Here is a 17,137-nt window from a genome sequence, read left to right on the forward strand (position 1 = left end):
ACTCAGATCTTCTCATTTTATGCTTCTTTTCTTAAATTTTGTCATGTCTTCCTATGTGTTGACAGTGACAGTGACAGTGTTTTTATCTCCTTTGATTATTTTAAATGTACAGCACTTTGGTCAACAGTTGTTTTTTTTAAATGTGGTATATGAATAAATCTGACTTTGACTTTACTGAATAACCCTGTACTTTATGTGTTATAGCCATATTTTAGCTAAAAATCTGTATATATCTGTATATCTGTAAATCGGTATTGTTTGCCAACTGCAAGCTGCTGATGATTTGACTACAGGCTTAAGTTTCTCAGTACTCACTTGTCACACCCTGCTTTAATCCCTCCACTGTTTTAATTACTTCAAGACATTTATCTTAGCATATTAGCTAGTATTAATAGGAGTCAGGCTAGTATTTGCCTGAACAAAGCAAAACTCATCACTATGGTGCAATACTCTTAATTTCATGGTGGTAGCACTCCTAGTGTATTTATTTGAGGTCCCACATTTGCAACATACTTAGCAGCCAGGATGGGTGTGGTGCTGGTAATGTGGATATGTTTTGAATATTCTTTTGACAGCATCCAAATTTGACTAGTGCATTGCACTTGTGTTGGTTAGCAGGCTAACAGATATCCTCCCATTTTTGTACAGCAAGAACAAGCAGGTTAAGAGAATTATTTGTGCAAGTAATAATGAAGTGCACTCCCTTTGTAAAATGTTCTCTGCTTTGTAAGGACCCCTGGATACTTACTTAATTATCTTAAGTCTGTCCCTACTTCAGTGTTTTTTTTTCTCTTGAATTGTCACATCCTGAAGTCTGAGGTGACAGGATGTATTCCTCTTAGTGGGCTGCAGGTTGACTAGCTGCTATAGTCTAAAAGCAGTAAATGCTAAGAAGACCTTTAAAAATATGCACTTTTTAGTCGTATTGGTGAGATCAGTACACTTTGTGTCAATGTACAGTTGTTACAGGGTTTGTCAAAGTGGGACTCTCAGAACTTGGGGGTTGTTTTTTGTTTGGTTCAGTTTAAAATAAAATATCAGAAGCTATAGTTCCCCCTTTGGTGAATGTGTGATGTTCGACCTCCGTATGAGGACGAGTATTCGTATGTTTCTCCATTTTGACTATCTATTTTGCACCCTTAAAATATAAAGTACATCTGATGTGCCTGAAGATGTTGACACACCAGCTGCCTGTTTGCACAAAGAAAAGAATTGTGCACACTGTCTCTTAGATCATTTTCAGCCCTTCTTAGGCACCTAAATGCATTAGTGGCATCACAAATGCTGAATGGATGAAGCCCTGGATAGAGAGTACAGCTCTGATAGCCTGTGTGCGTGCGTGCTTATTGGCATACTCAAGTATGAGAGTGTGGCTTTTTACCCTCCCTTATATGTCTCCTTGCTGTTGCTTGAGTCTCTAATCTGAGTCCACGTAAATCCACATGCAAACCACAGGAAGTCAGAGAACTGTTGGAGCAGAAACGCTGCATCAGTGTTGTATTAGGGTTGTAAAATGTGGTTCATTAGACAGCTCCTGAATCATATCCCCTTCCTCCTCTTTTACCAGACCTTGCTTTGGAAGAATGAGTATTACACCACAACATATATAGTTTCATATCAAGAAACTAGAGAATCTAAACAGAAATGATAACACACCAGCAGCTATATTAATTCTCCATCAATTACTATGTAATGTACGGTACATGTAGTTATTCTGCAATATGCATTTTAACATAATCTTCAAATTAATAAGTGCATGAATGTCATATAGATAAAATATTTTCTAGAATCTCAGTTCAGCTGTAATGTATAATGTATTGTATTGGCTTATATATATTTGAACAACAGTGCTGATATTGTTTTCATTCTGTTCCTGTTGTTATCTTGTGCTCCAGAGGTGCCGCTGGTCCTCTACCTGTTTCTGCTCGTCTCCCTCGTTTGGTTGTGGGCAGGACTCCATATGGGCTACAGGTACCTGTGGATGCTCATCCTCTACGTCATCTTTAACTGCCTGCTGGTGAGATCATTTACTTTTCTGTTTGTTTTTTTGTTTGTTTCCTGTTTGTGCATATGTTTTCTTCTTGTTGTAATTGGAGTACAGTTAAAAGTTATAAAGTTAAAGCACTTCTTTTTATATCTTCAAGCTTGATGTGTACTCTTTCTCCAGGTTTGATTTTTCTTATGAAAGATATTGTTTTTACCTATCTAATCTCTAATCTCAGCTACTCTCTGAGCTAAATGTTGCTGTAGCTGAAAATTCGAGAATGCTGCAGAGTCGGTAAGAGTATATGAATGTCAATATTTGAATAAATATGCATAGGTTTATTTAGTGTTGTTGTTTTTAATTTCAATGGTTCCATTAGGAACTTTTTCTGGAAGTGTCTTTGTGTGTGTGTGGGTTGAGGGGTGGAGAGGTATGATGAAGGGAAGTCCATTCACTTTGAAGGCCAGCTTTGTTGTATCTGACAGGCAGAGTAAGAAGTGCCTCAGGCGTGGAGAGAGAGAGGCAGGGTTATCACTGTGTCAGATCTCACCAAAGCCTCTCACTGCTATGTTTGTCCATCTCTCCACTTTCCATTTGTATTTTTGTCTTTTCTTGGTCCCTTTGTTTGTATCTTTTTATAGTTTATTTACTCCCTCTATTTCTCTCAGTTCTGTATTTCAGATGTCAGTGTAGCTAAGTAAAGATATTTCAAATGCAAGATAGATTACTCTACCACTAAATGCAGTCGAGTACATATTTAAATATTTGCACAGTGAGATCATTTTCACAAGCATGCCTCTGCATCACGCCACTACGGATTCCAAAAAAAGAAATAAGGATGGGAAGTGTAGATGCTGAGCTTCAATATAGAGGCTTAATAAAAATATAGTCCCTATAACCAATTTCCACCTGTTCAAAAGAAACTGGACAAAATGAGGACTGTCATTAATGATCAAATATAAAACCTGTGCAACAATATCATCGTGAACTCTGGAACACATTGTGCAAGTTTTTGTGGATTTTTCTGCCTTCAGTTATGTCCTTAGTGAGGGAAACGCATGCTTACTCATGTAACTGAGACATTTTTTAAAAAACTTTTGTCTTCTGGTTACTAAGGATTTAGCTGTGGCTCCATCAAATCAGTAGTTTTATTACTTGGCTTTAAATTGTCTTCTGTCAATTTTACTTAACCTACTAAATCATACATTTTCTGGCACAAAGATTTAGTTTTGTAGAAGTGTTTAATGCATAATGTGTTTTTTTAAGAAGATGCCCACGAAGCTTTCTGAATCAGTTGTGCTTAGTTTTGCACAATTGATTGTTTTCTGTCTTGTCTAGTCCCTAAATGTTTGCAGTGATCGGGTAGATGTCATGTGCCTGTAACATGTGCCACAAGAGGTCTGTGACAACCAATGTTGATATGTAGCATCTACATGCTAAAGACAACAGCGCTTAACAAAAGTAAACATCTCCTGTTAGTCCAGTGACTGAAGTGAAGTGATGTCAGCAGCAATGGTCATTGTCGCACTCGACACTTCTTCATGAGCAGCAATAGTTTGTCCATCCCTGTGACATCACATAGCTAGTTTAATTTTATTTAAAATGAACTTGTGATTGTTAAATTACATGCACAAGTTTTTAAATACATTTCCTCAGTTCTGCTTGTGTTACGTTAAAAAGCTTTTCTGATTATTTTTCTTTTAACCTGGGTAAAAATCCTCTCACTTAGAAACATTTCAGACTAATAGCCTTTGTTTCCTCTCTCAATACTTTGATTTGTTCTTGGGTTTCATTAGGCCCTTGAGGTATCAAAGTTCTTAGCATCCAATCCTCCAGTGTCTGCTGTCACACAAACATACATGCGTTCACACAATAGTACAAAAAAATCTCCTCTTTACGCTAATTGGCAGATGACTAGTAGTTTGATAACACTTTTGCTCTCTAAATGAGGACTTTTGGGCTTTTTGGTGGGGACGTACAGTACAGCTAAAAAGAGCTTCGTGCTACCCTATTTGTATTTCAGCAACTTACATGTAGCTTAACTTTGACTTCAGATAGGACAAGTTCTATCAAACTTTGTATCATCTGAAAAAAAAGAACTGCTGCAATTGATTTTCAGTCGTGCCTCATACAAAGTTCCAGCCAAAACAGCAGCCTCTGGGGTCTGCACCAAAAGTACCAGAAGTAGGGATTTATCAAAGTGGAACGGGTAAGGAGTCCCAAAGGTACATTGTGTCCAAGGATATTGATTAGGCGTAAACAAACTCATCTGACCCACTTTCTACAAAGCATCACTAAAGAAAGGTCAGGATGCTGTAACCATGTACCAAGCATGGCTGTAATCATATTTATTTGTATGCAAGATTTGGGTTATGTGTTTTTTTAAAGCACATTTAATTTGTTTAGCGCTGATGGAGGAAAAGCGTTGCTGTGAGAGGACTCATTGATCATTTTGTGTCACTGCAGAACTTCCATTAGGGACTAAATCGAAAAAAGAAAGTAAAGTTTAAAGAAAGCAAATGTGATACTAACACACAAGACTAAAAATGTCTCTGTCACAAACACTCCAACAGCAAGATTTAACAAAATATGATGATTGTCACATTTCTTAACAGATATGACTTGGTAACTAGAGTAATATTACTTTTGTTTCATGATTTTGTGAAGTCATACCCATATGGAATATTTTTAGGTTAACTAAAGAAATTAAACTGAGATATTTTTCAGGACACGGTGCTACAGGACTGCCTTATTCTGCCAGTATTATTATTCCAGTGCATTTTTGAACATCTTATCCTTCCCATAGGTTTTCAATGCCGTGAGCTTGGAATTTGTTAGGCTGTGCATCTCTGCTGCAAAGTCAAGTAGACTTGTTTTTTTGTTTTTTTGTTTCCTTCATGCCGCGAATTTTCCATTAGGAGAATTTTCCATATTTACCTCATTGGTGTTGTTGATGTTAACTGCTGATTACTGAACACCATTAAACAGCTGCAGATGTTACAGCTGTGCACAAGTGTGTGTTGCAGAGCCCACATTGCTCTTAGGTTAGGTGCTGTAAAAACAACCTGTTGTTGCCAGCCGGGTATTTGTTAAAATCAAGCTGTGAAACACATCACATGTTTGCAGTTATACTGTGGAAAATGTGACTTTTTAGCCAACAGGCCACAGGGTTTTCTTTTCTCTCTACAAGCCTTTGATCCATCCTTTTACATAATACAGCTGTCAGTCACATCATGCTGAAATAGAAGACAATAATCAAATCACAACAGCACAACCCCTCATTATCTCCTCCCGCACGTTCGATGTACCGATAAACACTACGTCACTGTATCCGTGCTGTCAGAAGCCTCACAGCTGTGAAGCAGGACCATGCTTCATTACAATTCAATCCAACCCCCACTTGCACATTCAACCTTGGCACTGGCTAAAAATAGGACACAGGATATGTGTATATTTTTATGGAAAAGAAGGCGGTAGGCAATTAGCTGTGTGAAGCCTGGAAGTATTTAGGGTTTCGGTCAACAGCCAAACAGCACTTTTTCTTTTAGCACAGAAAGCACAGAAAAATCTGTGGACACAGCACTTTTTGCAGTTGATGCAGTTTAGTATATTTAATCACTTTGAAAGAAGTCAGAAAACTCGAGAGCTATTTTTTTAATTAACTCAGTTTTCTAATTTTATCATCTTTCCCTTTGTCTTACCCCTGACAAGCAGTACATTTCTTTAGCTAGTTGCTATTGTTACTTTTAAACGCCATACTTAAAAAGACCAAAAGAGAATGCTGTGTAAAATTGTACTCAAAACTTTGCAAATTATTTAAACACCATAATTAATTTAAAGTAGCACAAAGGCAACATGTCAAACTATGAGATTTTATTGTTTTTGATTCATTTTAAGGTTGATGCGGGCAACATGTTTTGAAAATGTTAGGAAACAGACCATAAAAGAGAAGCAGCTTAAATAAACCCTGCAAATAATTTGAAAAATTGAGAATAAACTTTCTAAATATGAAATTAAAAAGAATTTGAGGATTTTGTCATCTCCTTTTTATGCATATCAAAGGTATCTCTGTACACAAAGGAGAAGGCCAAAAATGGCACAAATGGCAGTGATGTGAGATTCTTTTTGTGAATGCCTGCACTTCCTCCAGGATGAACACAAAGGGACCATCAACTTTGTTATCAGCACACATTTCAAAAGCCAGCATGAGGGTGTTAATGCACCTAGCATGAATAAGTTACCAGTATCTGAAGGAACTCTTAATGTACGCTACCATCCAGCAACTGTTTTCTTTCAACAAGACACCACCAAACTACATTTGTATTACAACAGTGTGGCCCTTTTGTAAAATAGCCTGCCTGCAGTCCAGGTCTGTTACCTATTGAAAAAAAGCTGGCACATTATGAAACAACAATGCAGTGAAGAGAGCACCAAACTGTTGAACAGCTTAAATCCTCCACCTAAAAATGGGAAAATATTTCAATTTAAAGAGTTTTTGTTGTCCATGTTGTCTTTGTCTTCTTTTAAATGTCAAGGTCATTATGATTTCAGTCATACAAATCATTGCTTTCATATGTACATTTTGCTCAGCACCCCAACTGATTTTGAAACAGGGTTGTAATCCAACACAATCAAATGCTCCTTCTCACGGTCCATCTCACATCCCAACAACACCTTCCCGTCCTTAGTGTCCTATTTTGGACTTTGCCTTCGATCTCCAAAGACATGGACTCAGCGATCAGGGAACACTTACATAACTTGCCTATGGCTGTTAAGCCTGTTCCTCAGGCCACACAGCTTGCTAATGATCTGTGCTAATCACCCACAGTGCTGTTGTAATGGAGAAATGCTCATGGATAGAGACACACACACCCATATATGAATACACACCTGGCTGCTTTCTGTTCCATGTTACATGTGAACACACAAAGGAAGACTAATTACCTTCTTCAAGTGATACGCAGAAAATCCAAATAAAAGGTCATGACATCATTATGACTTTACATAACACTGAACTTAGCTCCTAGCCATGAAGTGTGCCATTTACTAAAGAACATGGTTTAAAGCTCTCATTTTGCAATTCATGCACAATTACCTACAAGGCACACTAATTTATGGGAACACAGTGTACGATTCACCAATCTGTTTAAGTCACTGTGTCAGAAAACAGCAGAGTATACTGCACTGTTTTTAACCTGCAAGGTCTCCAGTGAGCTTATAAGCAGGCTTTCTTTCCTTCTCATAATCTGGATATTCCAGTTTTATAGTGCCCCCATAAACACACAGTTCTGATTTACTGTTCCTGCTCCCTTCCTATTAATGTTTACTGTGGCCATCCAGGCTGCTTATAATCCCGTTCTGTCAATAAACTGTAGATACATGAGTAACGTTGATTACTCTGCCAGGAAAGTTGAAGCTTAATTACAGACACAAACCTCATGTCACAAAGTTTGATTTAAGGATTTGAATAAGTTGGGGAGTTGCACACACACACACACACGCACACACACACACACACTGACAGATTGATATTTATTTTCACAAAAAAGCAAAGTGTTTACATTTGGTTTTATCAATAAAACAATCAGTCCGTCAGGTTTTGCCTAAACATATTTTATTACTGTAGTCATTATTTTCTACCATGGTGTCAAAAAACTTACTTTCTCTCCCCATGTGTAAACGTCTTTAATAGATCTGTGTTGGCCTGTATTCACACACGCTTGTGGTTTGCGCTCTTGTGCGTTCCGTCTCTGTCTGTGGCTGCCATCATCGCCCGATGATGGGTGTTGTGAAATGTGGGCTGGATTCGTGGTATTTGACGCCCTGGTGTTTTGGGGTAATTCGCATCCTGGTGCTGTTGACCAAGCAGATTTGGTAATGATGAAGAAGTGGAGGAGGCAGAAATACCAGTATGCCAATGATGTCACTGCCCCAGTGGTGAAGTGATGCTTCAGTAATCATGCTGAAAGAAGTGAAAGAAGTTTAATTCGGAATGCAACAGCAACACGCTGCACAAAAATAATAATGAGTATAGTATTATTTAATATCACATATGTTTATGTAATATGTACAGTGCTTAACAAATCTATTAGACTACCACTGAGTGTGAGGTTTAATCCACAGCTGATCTAAATCAACAGTTCTGGTAATTACTGAAATCATTTTTTATGTCTCTGTAATGGTTAATCCACCAGTGTGTGCAAGCTCTTTAATCCAAATGATATTTTTATGCTAAAATCTATTTAATTTTATTATTCATGCATTTTCAAATTTACTATTTTACAAAACAGTTGGAAAAAAAATAGTAAAGTACATTATTATTTTTAATTAAGCTCCAAAAGTACAGTTATTTACTTGCATTCTTGAATAGAAAAATTAGGTTTGTTTGATGAGTATGTTGTGAGTGTTCTTAGAAAATGGGTTAAAGGAATAGCTATAGAATTTTTTATCTTTTGACAGATTTCTAAAATATTTATGTCTTTTTGCTTTTATGATAGGTGGTCTAATGAATTTGTGACGCACTTTTTTTGGTTCATTTGGTTCTTTTACCCTTAGCCGGCCTCCAAGCCTGCCACTGCAGATTGATTGAGCCAGCAGTATTACAGATTTCAGATTAATCATACTGAAGAGCAGAGCCATAACTTATTCCTAATGTTGAATTTTTTTTCCCACTGCTTTCTCTACAGGGCTTGTATGTGTTTGCTGTGTACTTCATCATGCACAACCAGCTGTGTTGGCCAACTAAAGCAAGTTACACAGTTGAGATGAGTGGACAGGATGGGCCAGATTCTATGTACCAGGGAATGGGACCCACCCCTGTGGGAGGCGACATCAGCAAATCAACTCAAAATCTCATCAGTGCCATGGAAGAGGTACACATACAGAGCTTACATTGTCATCACATTGACACGCTTATGCAATCAAAGGCTGACATATGGGAATAGTTGGTTACACAGATTTACTGATTAAGAAATCCCCATTTCAGGCATCTCTTTTGAAAAGATTTTGCTCCCCATCCTGACTGTTGAGGTCTGATGATGACTTTAACTCCCATTCTGACCACACATCCATTACAGTTTGTGGTTGAGTTTGTCAGAAATGTGTAGAAATCTTGCATTTGAATGGCAGATGTGGTGATGACGAGAAGAAACCATAGTCACAACCATGGATTACACTTCTGTGTCATACTACTGTGAAATTTAGTTTTTAAGACTAAACTTATTTCTGCTTTTTCTTCTGTAACTCTGTTTCCCACGGCTCTTTTGCCCATTCTCCGTTGTCTAGTTTACATTTCTAGCACATTCATACTCATTCACTTAGATTTTTCAGACTGATTCTCCTGCTAACAGCCCCATCAACTCATTTTGTGACCCTTCTGTTAGACTTGCGCATTGCTTGCAAGCACAGAAAACATGCTTTACGCAAACACACTGCTACACTAGTTCTGCCTGTCGTACTCTGGAGAATACCCTATAAGGACTGAGCTGGTGTGAGGGAAAGACAGAGAAAAAAAAAAAACAAGGGTGGCGATGGGTCGGTGTTGTGGGGGGGGGGCTTCTTTTCCCCTGGGAAATCCACCCTCCCTTTCTCTTTCTCGATCTCTCTCTCCACACGTAGGAATCCAGTAATCTTGTTTTATTCATGAGAGCACACTCTCGCCTCTTAAAGATTTGGTTACAGCCCAAGAAAGAAAGGTGCAGTTAGAGACCCCTGAGAAAAGCAGCACTAGGGGTAGATTCTGGATTTTTTGTGTGTGTGTGTGTGTGTGAAATGGACCGCTTGAAAGGAAATTAGAAAAGGAAAAAAAGTAGGTAACAAGTATAAGAACACAGATTGCAGGTGCTGACTAGCATATTGGCCTCATCTAATCACTACAGCCCTCCAAAGTGGATGTGACAGATTTGAAGTGCCTGGTGGTGCTTAATTCACCTCACCGGTACACTCTGTACTGGTCACAGCAAGCCTGAGAAGCTTGTACAACACATACGCACGTTTATGCACTTCCATGGACAGATGAGACATTCATAATGAATTAATACAATGGAAAACACGATGAGATAATGGAATAATCTGGTTCTTCAGGTCAAAATAGAAGAGAGATCTTCTGGTTCCTCTCTTTTGCATTTCTTTTGTTCTTTCTAGTAACTTCTGTGATTTGTTGTGTTAATGCACGGACATTCATCTCGAAAAAACCCTCTATATATACAGACAAAGATGCCATTTGTCTAGCTGTTAGTATGATTCAGTAAGAAACTCTACACTGACCTCACTTTCACCCCTTGCACCCACTCTGACCCTGTGGGATGACTTTAATTCTTTGGGGTGCTTTGACACCATGCACTCTACATAACCCAAATTCATCGCAGTCATGATTACTGTTTGCATATGTGAGTATATGTTTGACCTCAGTTTATCCTGGGTTTTTTTTGTTTTTTTTGTTACTTTAAAGATTCATGTTTTTTTACAGCTCATAAACTTTCATAAACTTTATTCACAAAACACTACAGAAACCATATCAAATGTTTAAACTGAGAAAATGTACCATTTTAGGCATAATATTAGATTAACTTGACTTTGATTGCAGGAATATGTCTTCAAAGATGGGATGGGCACTACAAAAACCTGGAAATGTAAGTGGTACTAAACAGAAACAGCTGGAGGATCAATTTGCAGCTAATAAGGTTAACTGACTACAGGTCTGTGAAATAACTGGGTATAAAAAGAGCATCTTAGAGAGGCAGAGTTTCTCAGAAGTAAAGACGGGCAGATGTTCACCAATCTGCAAAAAAAACTGTTTAAGGTATTGCAGGTAATTGCTGAAAAAGATGTCGATATCTCATCATCAATCTGGAGGAATTTCTGTCCATGAGAGAAAAGGCCAAAAATCAATACTGGATTCCTGTGATTTTTGGGGCCTCGGGCAACACTTCATTAAAAAAAAGGTTTTATTCTGTCATGGAAATCCCTGCAATCCCTGCCCTGGGCTCAGGAACAGTTCCGCTAATCATTTTCTGTGAACACAGTTCACTGTGCCATTCACAAATGCAGGTTAAAACTCTGTCATAAAGAAGAATATGTGAGCATGATCTAGAAAGGGTGTCCTCTTGTCTGGGCTAAAACTCATTTAAAATGGACTGAGGCAACATAGAAAACAAATGGTCGGACGAATGGAAATTCTTTTTGGAAAACACGGACACTGCATCCTCCAGACTAAAGAGGAGAGGAACCATCCAGCTTTTTGTCAACACTCACTGGAAACTCTGCTTCTCTGATGGTATTGGGATGCAGCATTGCCTGTGGATTTGGCATTGGTATCTAGAAAGGCACCAACAATGCTGAAAGGTATATACAGGTTTTAATGCTTCCATCCAGATGTTCATGTTAGGCCTATTTCACCAAGACAATGCTAAACTGCATACTGCACGTATTACAACGTGGCTTCATAGTAGAAGAGTCCAGGTGCTGAACTTGCCTGTCTGCAGTCCAAACCTGAAAACATTTAAAACATCAATAAAAGGAAAACTGTGACAAAATAGATCCAGGACTGTTGAGCAGCAAGAGTGGGACAACACTCCTCTCTCGAAGGTCCAGCTCCTGGTCTCCTCAGTTAGGTTGTTGTTTAAAAAAAGAGGGATCCAACTCTTTTTTATGTGTGTGTTCAAAAATCACCCAATTGTACAGTTTCTCAGATTAAACATTTGATATGTTTAGTAAGAATAAAATATCAATTTCTGAGAATTTCTAATTATTTCTTTCTGTTTTTATTTGCATTTTCACAGCATCCCAACTTATTTGGACTCTATGTTATATTTTGTGATTTTTGGGCTTGTCTGTTTAAATACACATTTATCTATCAGGTTTCAGCAGACTGGGAGCGAACGTCACTGCGGCCTAGCATTCAGCCCAGCAGTGTGTTTAAGCCCAGTCCTGTGATGGAGACGTACACCACCGAGGGAGGCTTCATCAACACCAACCTGGTCACTGCAGATGAGGATTCACAGGAGTTTGACGACCTTATATTTGCCTTAAAAACAGGTGAGGAGAACTATACTACATACCTTTCAACAGATTACACAGGAAGCAAGTGTCAGAAACACAATTTGATACTGAATATTCCTTTGGGTATCAGCTGTTTTCAGACCTCACCTTAAGCATGCTGGGTTTGTCAGAAACTTTTGCTCCAGCTCAGTGTGTAAAACACTGTCAACATATTTGTGGAGGGACTTTCTATAAAAACATAAAATGCATAACTGTGCAAAAGGTGACCACAGCGCAGGGCATGTTTTTGCTGCACTAAATATTTTGACATAAAAGGACAAACACAGTATGCTTGAGAAATAAATCCAATTTCACCAGTTGTGTGGTAGGTCTCAGTCAGACTACAGTAAAAACAGGACAACAGCCTCTGTGTGACCAGGATAAAATTAACGGCTGGGGAGTGATTGGATCCAGTTTTTTGATGTCCGGGAGTGCTTGCAGGTAGTTCTAGCAACTGGTTTGCCAGAGGCCAAGCATGCAGCACCCCCAACCTGCAGTTGCTTACATCTATGTGTTTATAAGTTTATAAATTATAAATTACCATCTGTTTACATCTGGTCCAGTCTGTGGCTGACATAGCCACACCTGATGCGTAGATTCTGCCTAAATCCATCCCTGGGCCCGGTACAGCATTGTATTTCTGATGTAGACAGCAGCAGATTTAAGAATGATCACAGTTAAAATTGTTTTGTTTTTTGTTTTTTTCAAAAACAGTTTGACCCAGTTTGACCCAGTTTAGTCTAAAACTGATAGCAGTCTGACTCCACCTTATTGCCATTATATCCCTGTTTTATCACCATCTTGATGCATCAAAGTCAGTTTGGAGATGGCGTCTGACTGCAAGCATACTCAGACCTGGTCCACATCTTTGAAGGAACCATTTCAAAAGCATAGAGATCAAAAATTGATTGCACACAGTCGCCATAATTTTGGTTGTGCAACAGTAGCCAACCATTTCTTTCCCCAAGTGTGACCGTAGCCTAAAAGCAGAAAAAGATGTTATGACTTCCTAAAATTTAGATTGAACGATAACAGAGAACGAGAGATGATAAAAATCAGCCTGTGATTAAATGCCACAGTGTGTGTGGTGTGTTTGAGTGTCTGTGTGTGTCTGTGTGTACATGTGTTTGTGATTATTATACCCTGTACATACATAAAGCATCTAACAGTGCCTAATGCATCCATTAATCCACCAGTATCACTTCTGCTTTGTCATTCATTTGTTGACCTTAAGTCTCTCAGCTGTCATTTTTCCTCTATTGCCATCCATGTTTAATGAACCGAGGGCCTAGCCTGCTCATCAATACACAACCAGCTCGTGTAAACACACAGACGCTATTCAAATCATTGAGACTTTGCTTCACAGTGTCCAAATGAGCCATTTTCACACACCTGAAAAATCGGCAGTCTGATGAATCAAGGTCATCCACTGCAGACAGTCTGATAGTCGTGACTGAAATATATATATAAAAGTATATTTGTATAGTCATTATTGTATTAGATGCTTTTCTAAGTCTTAGCTGAGAAATAATTTAGTTTGTGTACATCATGCAGTCAACTGCTAGTGTTAAATCTCAGTAATATAAAAGACATTACAAAATGGTATGGCTATATGTCAGCTATATGTTACCCATTTAACAGGTAAAAAACCTACTGTTTCAGTGTCTTATATTGCAAAGTAAATACAGCAGAAAGACTATAGTAACACACAAATGATTCACAATCTTCTGGTTGAGGTGAAAAACTATATGGCTGTTCCATCTGCATTTTCAGCTCATCGTCAGTCATTGTTATTCCCAACCTATAACAATGACTCTTGATGAGCAGCTAACTATTTCAGCAGCAAGAATATCTCTCACAGCTTTGGTGTCACGTCATGGAAAGAATAAGTGGCTGGTCCTCTAAATCGCGATTACTCTGGAAGGGATAAGAAATACATGGTCGAGATAGACCAACCTGATAAGACTCCAAAGTTAATGGGACTGTGGCAGGTCACACTGAATTTCACAGGTAATCTCTTGGGGTTCAGGGAAAGAGAAATAGTTTTCAGAGGAAGTACAGTAATCATTAACAGTTCTTCAACAAGCCAGGCTTTTGGCAGCTTTCACGGCATTGCAAGCTACAGTCCTGCAGTTTTATCTGACTTTGCGAGAAAGGTTGTTCTGTTTGGGTCATACAATACCTGACTTTTCAGTCTCGAAAAACACACCAGACTTCACTATACTGAAGAAACCCCTTAAAAGCAAAACTTGTAGCTGTGGAGAGTCAAATTAAAAGCAGGCACGTTGATAAATGCATTTATGTGAAAGTTAAAAACTTAGACAGAGAGAGAGGTTCTTATCCTCTTATTGTTTGTGTGGTGACAGGGTGAAGCAGAGCCACTGTGTCTGTGTCACTCTCCATTTCACTCTCTCTGTTTCTCGAAGAGTACCTGCTGTCCTGATTTGTTGTGATGTTTGACTTTGAATAACCTCCGGGATGCAAGAGACATGAAAGGGAATTTATTGGTCCCCTTAGCAAACTCAGTCTATGAAGTAATCTGTCATATTATTCAGTGTGGTAAGGAGGGAAGTTTGCAAGGTTTAATTAAGTCAAAGCGTTTGGCTCTATCCAGATCTTTGGCATGGCCTCAAGAAAATAAAAGTAAATAAAAGTTCCTGTAGTTGATCTTTGCTGTGTGGAAGATGAAGCGTAAATCTGAAACTTTGATTCTGTTAAAAGATGTTTTCGTGAAACTCGATACTGCGCTGATGTTATCTGTTTACATTTTAACTCTGCCATTAAATCATCATTTTTTGCTCCACCAGTCACAAAGGACATTCTTTGATTTCATACTTTCCCTGACCTTCTCTTTGCCCGTACCAGCCGTGCTGAACTTATAACCTGGGCTAATCTCAAGCACTCAGTCAGCAGTAAAGATAATTTTCTTATTATAATTACATAATAGGGTACCAGCTGACAGGGGTCAGCAAGTATTGCAGTAATCTGGGTCTTCGCACTTTGTTTGATCGTGAACCATTAAGCACGTATCGAGGTGCACTCTCTTATCTCCACACCTGCGCCCGGTGCTGTTTTGTACAACTTAGAGCTGATCATTAACACGGCATAGGATGGAGGTTTGAAGGATCTTATTTTGCAATCATCGCTAGGTGAGTTTCAGTGCAAATCCAGCAACATTGGCGCTCATTATCCAACTCTTCTCAAGTATGTCAAGCTGAAAGCATCCAGAAGTCACCAAAGCACAAAAGAACAAGTCTGATGACGTTTTTTATTCAGATAAAATCTGTAGCAGCCCAAGTGTTTATAAAAAAACAAGTCCAGTTTTGCATTTTTAAAAAGCATCTGTTTATCATTAACATATTTTTGATTATGTTTTACCAACATGCAGTTACGTTGTTTACCCATTAACATATAATGAATTATTTTGTTTCTCTACCTGCTTCCAGTCCAAGCCTGTTAGTCTGTTCCCTTCACGTCTCATTACCATGACTGATCAGACTTGATATCCCAGAGTTCATGACATGCAGGGATGATTTTATAATAGAGCAAAATAGATCATTTGCGCTATAAGGACCGATTATAGTGGGTATTAGGCGTTCTAACTTACTAAGCGCTATAAGAAGAAAAATGCATGTGAATATACTGCAGAATAGAATGCATAAAAAAATACAGCTTATCGTATTTTTGATAAAAAATGCAATGTTTTTGTTTCTTTTTAGGGACTGGCCTTAATGTCAGCGATAACGAGTCCATACCAGGAAGCCACGACGGAGGGAGCGTAACCAACTCCCAGATAGTTGAGCTTCGGCGTATCCCCATCGCCGACACACACCTCTAACCTTCACACCTCACACAGATCCCACGTCCCTCTGTTTTTCATATCACAAATAAAGATTACAAGACAGTATTTTTATATTGTAAAATCCTTTGCACTAAAACAGTTTTTGAATAGATTGTTTTCATATAGATGTTTGATACTGTATGGGATTTTTACTGTACATGTGTTCACAAATACAAATAAATGTTTTACTAAATTTATTTTTTAAACGCTCTTGATTTCTGAATGTATATTTTGTTTTGGGGATTTTTTCTGTAGAGACCTAGGCAAAGATAGAGAATGTAGACTGTGTAACTTTGTTAATAAATAATGTACCACATGAATTGTATTTGCATGTTCTGATTTCCTTTTTACGTCTCATAACTTAACACTAAGAGACAGCTTGCTACCAGTGAGCGGGTCTTTCACTATGGGGTCCCAGGGGTCACGTTCTCACAAGGAAGGATTTGTGTCATTATGTAACTCCCTGCAGGAATTTCACAAACTCATCCCACACCTTCGGGAGATCTGCTTGTATCTGCACTGAGTGAAGAATGAGTGTGTGAAAATATGAGGCAGCAAATATCCACAGTACTGTAACGGTTGAGCTATGCAAGCTATTCAGTCACATTTGAATCTAATGTGCGAACTATACTCCCTAAAGAGTCAGTGAGTGTAAATCTACAAAGACATACTCCACATTCAGGCAACTTCTTGGAAACCGTCATCTACCTGACCTTCGCTCTGCCTTTTAATCTTTTTTTGTCCTTCATCAGCGCAACGTTTAAACCTAGCTCTTGGAAGTTGGCAGCACAAGAGACTGTTACTACAAAATAGGAGTGCACAAGTGTGAGATTCGCAAGAGGAAACAAAGAAGAGACAGCAGACACGCTTGGATTTTGAACAATGTGACAATCATCAATCCACCTTCTTCATTACAACTTCCAGGATGGGTGGAGCTTGATTGTGGCCATGATCCCAGCTGATAAGAGGAGAGCTTCAGCAATAAGAAGTGTGCATCTTTTGACCTTAATGAGCTTCCCAGATAAAGTCCCACCTTGACAGTAACTGATAGCTTGGTGTTGATGAAATAGTTTACCTTATTCAGGAAGTGACTGTGGTATCTATAAATGATATCTGCTGGTACAGCTTTCCTTGTTGGAGTGAGATGGCATGGCTGGAAACCCCGTGGCATTTTGACCCAGAGGGAAAAGAAGTGAACAAATGTTTCCAATAATGATGGGTGGAAAAGTTTTCTCAGACATTTTCACTTGAAAGACAATATTTTTTATTATTGA

General features: G+C 38.5%; 1 protein-coding gene across 4 annotated transcripts in view; it reads left to right on the plus strand.

Moving 5' to 3' along the window:
• The window catches only part of adgrv1 (adhesion G protein-coupled receptor V1), a 112,230-nt gene extending 96,058 nt beyond the window's left edge, over nt 1-16,172 (plus strand). For all 4 annotated transcript variants that reach the window (XM_063488944.1, XM_063488947.1, XM_063488945.1 and 1 more), the window contains 4 exons: nt 1,896-2,017; nt 8,671-8,856; nt 11,842-12,019; nt 15,742-16,172. In XM_063488944.1, coding sequence (XP_063345014.1) covers nt 1,896-2,017; nt 8,671-8,856; nt 11,842-12,019; nt 15,742-15,860 — 605 coding nt within the window. In that variant the 3' untranslated portion in view covers nt 15,861-16,172. The remainder of the gene's footprint in view (nt 1-1,895; nt 2,018-8,670; nt 8,857-11,841; nt 12,020-15,741) is intronic.
• Nucleotides 16,173-17,137: the final 965 nt, after the last annotated feature.

The sequence above is a fragment of the Pelmatolapia mariae genome, linkage group LG12 (assembly GCF_036321145.2).
Source record: "Pelmatolapia mariae isolate MD_Pm_ZW linkage group LG12, Pm_UMD_F_2, whole genome shotgun sequence".
NCBI lineage: Eukaryota > Metazoa > Chordata > Actinopteri > Cichliformes > Cichlidae > Pelmatolapia > Pelmatolapia mariae.